General features: G+C 36.0%; 1 protein-coding gene across 1 annotated transcript in view; it reads left to right on the top strand.

Annotated features, from left to right (window-relative positions):
• Positions 1-612: 612 nt before the first annotated feature.
• The window catches only part of LOC137651502 (uncharacterized), a 118799-nt gene continuing 114411 nt past the window's right edge, over positions 613-5000 (top strand). The window contains exon 1 of the mRNA XM_068384729.1: positions 613-1034. Within this exon, the coding sequence (XP_068240830.1) occupies positions 807-1034 (228 nt within the window). The 5' untranslated portion in view covers positions 613-806. The remainder of the gene's footprint in view (positions 1035-5000) is intronic.

Here is a 5000-nt window from a genome sequence, read left to right as displayed (position 1 = left end):
CTTAGCAAGTAATAATAATAATAATAATAATGATAATGATAACAATATCTATCTAGATAATTAGCCCTCTTTTTTGACGGGTCGCGTACACTAGTAACTGTATAATTAACATCATACTGTTCGAAATTATAGTATTTAAATTAATTTATAAACGTTACTTGATGTTGTTAGTGTTTTTAAAAACATTTTATTTCAATTGTTCATTATTCTCATATCGTTTATCTATTTCCTTACCTCACTGGCTATTATTCCCTGGTGGAAGTCCTTGGGCTTATAGCATCTTGTTTTTCTAACTAGGGCTGTAGCTTAGTTAGTAATAATAATAATAATAATAATAATAATAATAATAATAATAATAATAATAATCTCAGTTGTTTCATTATTATCTGCAAAATTTACCACTTTTATAGGTGTTAAAAATTATTTTTTTTTTACTTTGAATTACGAAATAGTAGACCAGTGTGGACCTTTGTAACTCATTTTTGATTCCTCTTAAATCAGCTGTATGTTTAAATGTTTAACCCAGTGTTGCTTTTTATCTTTTTAGTCGCACAGTTAAATGACAAAAGAAAATTAATATTTCAGTCATGCTCTAAATATAACAACAGTGTCTATTCTTGAAAATTACAATTTCAAGATATCTGCAGAGATAATAGTTGAAGTTTGTGAGCATGTCAACAAACAACGAACTGACTTAACATTGGTCCCATGAAATAAACGTGTTTCGATATTCAAAATTATCAAATGTATCCACCGCAAGAATCCCGTTTTTCTGAAGATGTGTGGAAATTCAAAATCGGTAACCAATGGCGTTCTTCGGTGCTCTTTCGTGCAGCACTAGCATCGGACAGACAGTGGTATTTGGTCTGATATCTGCATCCATGTCGTCTCTGTGTAGCGTAGATGAAAGCGTATGTTGCACGTGCACCACTGTTGTCTATCGTGTGAGTGCGTACGAAACGGAAAGAATAGAAGAAACAGTCACTCCTCCGTTTATACTCAGGACGTATTCTCCGGCGTTCTTTCCGGTAAGGAACACGGACTAATGGCCGAGCAGTAGTAGATATAAGGATTCGAAGCTACCCACAAGGTTCCCTAGAAGCTACCATGATTACAACATAACTAGAGAGGAGTCCTTGCGACTCGCACCTTTTCAAACACTTTCCAGAGTTTTCTAGCGATATTTCTACTGGTTAGCTTACCGAATTTGATAACGTCATGTCTAGTGCCTGCTGCAACTCCTCAGATCGGTTTTTCCACCATTGCCACCACGACCGGTACCTGCCGTTCCTCTTATAGCATTTCTGTTACCGGGTGATAGAGGATCTGCTTTACAGACACTAGGTAAGTGTTGAAACGAAATCTCTTTAATTTTGTGAAGATATTTTGCCCAAAGTTATACTTTCAGGTAAGTATAAAGTTAAAAGTCTCAATATTTCATAAGGTCCTGATCAGCCATCTGGTTGTGAAGTAAGTTTTTATCCTTAAAGTATTCTATTATTGATTTATGTTTTTTTTTTCTTTTTTTCTTTTTTTTGTGAATAGTAATAACTCTTCATGTGAGATGTGACTTCAGGTGATTTAAATATGATATTGATTAGAAACTATTACTGTTTTGTTTACATTTATGTTAATCAAGAAGGCTATTTTACACAAGGCATGCCACGTGATATTTTAAAACTTAGGCTACTTAATGGCTGTGGCATTCTTATTTAAGGCACGTGCACTCACTCACATCTTTGTGTGTGTATATATATATATATATATATATATAATATATATATTATATATATATATATATATATATATATATATATGTGTGTGTGTGTGTGTGTGTGTGTGTGTGTGTGTGTGTGTGTGTGGATCTGTGTGAGAATATGTGTATGTATGAATTTACCCAATAGCGTTTTGCAAGAATTCTTAAACTGTAAAATTTCGTGAGTATATATATATATATATATATATATATATATATAATATATATATATATATATATATATATATATTATAATATATAATATTCGAAACCAAACAAGGAAACACACTCAATTCAACAGGGCCACAGGAGGAAAAGTTGAATAATTGCTACGATTCAACCGAAAGTTTCCCATGGAAATGGATGTAGATTTACCGTGACATAGAAAAAAAGTATTTATCTCATCTCTCTCTCTCTCTCTCTCTCTCTCTCTCTCTTCTCTCGTCTCTCTCTCTCTCTCTCTCTCTCTCTCTGTCTTGATGCTGGTGTTCTTATATTTGAAATCTCGTGTTGTTATTTAATAATGGTAGCTAAAATACTGTTGTGTTCCGATATTGTTAATTAGTTTATAATTATTTGCATAAGATAGATAAAGTTTGTTCCAAAGACATGTTGTATTGCTTTCATATCAATGTTTCATAATTAATTCATCTCATATTTCAATTTTGACACATAATGCCATGGAAGCTAGATAAGGATTTACCTAATAAGTAAATCACTAGATATTCCTCTGTTCATTTCTTCCCACCGTTATCCCTCCATTAAGGGGTCGGTTGCCTGATAAGCCGTCTTCAACACCTAGCAGAGCCGTGGATATACTGCTCTGCTTCTTAGATACAAACCCTATTCCTTCTCTTCTTATCTAATACAGCTTCCTTTATATTAGCTCTTGCCGAAAGCGAAGGAGGTTGAACAAAATACTTCATAAATGTTTTAAAAATATTGTAATCTAAATTTCTTGATAATCTGAGTACCATAGGAAAGAGTATATTTACTATACAGTACATTCATGCAAATGTACTCGAGTGTGCTTGTGCATCAATGATGATCGGAAGACATTTTTGGTAAGTATTTTTCTATTAAGAGAGAGAGAGAGAGAGAGGAGAGAGAGAGAGAGAGAGGACGGAGAGAGAGAGAGAGAGAGAGAGAGAGAGAGAGAGAGTTTGTTACAAGGATTTTGGATGTCTCAAAGACTTAGACTATCCACGGAGACTCCATTTGCTCTTGGGTCAAGGAAAAGAGAGAGAGAGAGAGAGAGAGAGAGAGAGAGAGAGAGAGAGAGAGAGAGAGAGAGAGAGAGAGAGAGAGAGAGTTTGTTACAAGGATTTTGGATGTCTCAAAGACTTAGACTATCCACGGAGACTCCATTTGCTCTTGGGTCGAGGAAAAGAGAGAGAGAGAGAGAGAGAGAGAGAGAGAGAGAGAGAGAGAGAGAGAGAGAGAGAGAGAGAGAGTTACAAGGATTTTGGATGTCTCAAAGACTTAGACTATCCACGGAGACTCCATTTGCTCTTGGGTCGAGGAAAAGAGAGAGAGAGAGAGAGAGAGAGAGAGAGAGAGAGAGAGAGAGAGAGAGAGAGAATCATGGTTCTGCTTGACTAATAATTTGTCATAAGGACTAGAAAGTATCGAACCATTTACAGGATGCAGGAGATCCATTGCCTTCCCAAAATCTCATCTAATGAGACGTAATTTTCCTGCTTTAGCGGCACTAAACGTACCCACATCAGAAACCCCGTTATATCATTACCGCAAATAATGGTTCTTGCGAGGTGAATTCGGGTGCCGGAGATTTCTTTTATTCGGGGTTTGAGGTTACTCTCTTTATGTTATCGTGTCCTATATATGAAAGCGAATCGAGCGAGATAAGTGTTCCTTGTTCAGCAGAGTGAAAAGAAAATATCTTGTCACAGGTGAAAAAGTAGTTTGGACGACCGTGAATTTGGTGGATGTAACCGTAGAGTTATGTCAACGGAAATGGCTGAGCAGAGGAGTCTGTTGCAAGGGATGATGCCGATTAACTAACCTTATTTAGAGAAAACGCGTGTATTTATAGGCCCAGATGGAGCCACATATGGGGTTTAATTACATGTTTTTTCAACAGTTTTTTGTAGATAAGGTTGACATTGGGATAAAAGATAGACATCAACAACGAAACGATAATGAGTTAGAATTTGCTCGTTGTATTCAACGGCTATTTTACTTGGAGTCCGATGACGGTTGCAGTGTTGAAGAATACGTAGATAGGTCATCCTTCTTTATTTGCATGATACTAGTGTACGGGACCCGTCAAAAATGACAGCTAAATATTTACATAGGTATGCAAACACACACACACACACACACTGATGTTACCCTTTCCACCCCTTCACTTCTCTGAGTGTACCTCTTCGGGTACATCCTCTCACGAAGGTATGACTACTCCCTTTCCCCTCTACCCGAGGGATGAGGAGAGAACATTAACACGGTAAACGAGCTCAAAAATAAGTTAGACAAGATCATAGAAACTCTCTAAACGTTCAAAACAAATCGCTCTACCCAAGAACAAAGTTACAACCCTAGTTGGTAAACACGGAAATAGCCCAGAGAGGAAAGGAAATAAGGAAAAATAAAATATTTTAATAACAATAACAATATTGAAATAAATATTTACTATATCACAGAATGGTGTGCCCGAGTGTTTATATGATTAACGGAGTAGGCTAATTATTTGCAAGAAATGCAATTACACATTGATTTTATTCAAATGTTAATGAGTTGGTGTAACATCGTTTGCAGTTACAGTTTCCTTGCCTAAACAGGCTATAGTGATATGGAATTTGTGCCATTAAGTGACCTGGTGTCCATGTACGTGAGTGTGCGTTATATAATCATATACTAAAAAGTGTAACAACAATGTAGAGGACGAGATAAATACCCGAGTGAAAATATATGTGTAGAATCCGTAGAGTGCTGGACTTATCTTGTTACCTTGCTGTTCAAAGAAGGTAGGAATGGAAAGTTTAGGTTACACTGCTCTTGATACTGTGTTACGAGGAGCTAGAGGGATGGGGTGGTTGGGTTTATGGAGCAGAATATGACGTCATTCAACTGGTGTGTTTTGCAAGATAGTCATATATATTTATACATCCAGATTATCCTTTTAATTGCGCTATTATTAAATATAAGTCAACAGCAGCATGATCTTTTTGACGAATTTATTGCGTAAAATTAGCCTTTTTAGATACTTTTGCGTAAAATGAGC

Source organism: Palaemon carinicauda, chromosome 13 (genome assembly GCF_036898095.1).
Source record: "Palaemon carinicauda isolate YSFRI2023 chromosome 13, ASM3689809v2, whole genome shotgun sequence".
Taxonomy (NCBI): Eukaryota; Metazoa; Arthropoda; class Malacostraca; order Decapoda; family Palaemonidae; genus Palaemon; species Palaemon carinicauda.
This window is presented reverse-complemented; position numbering and strand designations above follow the sequence as displayed.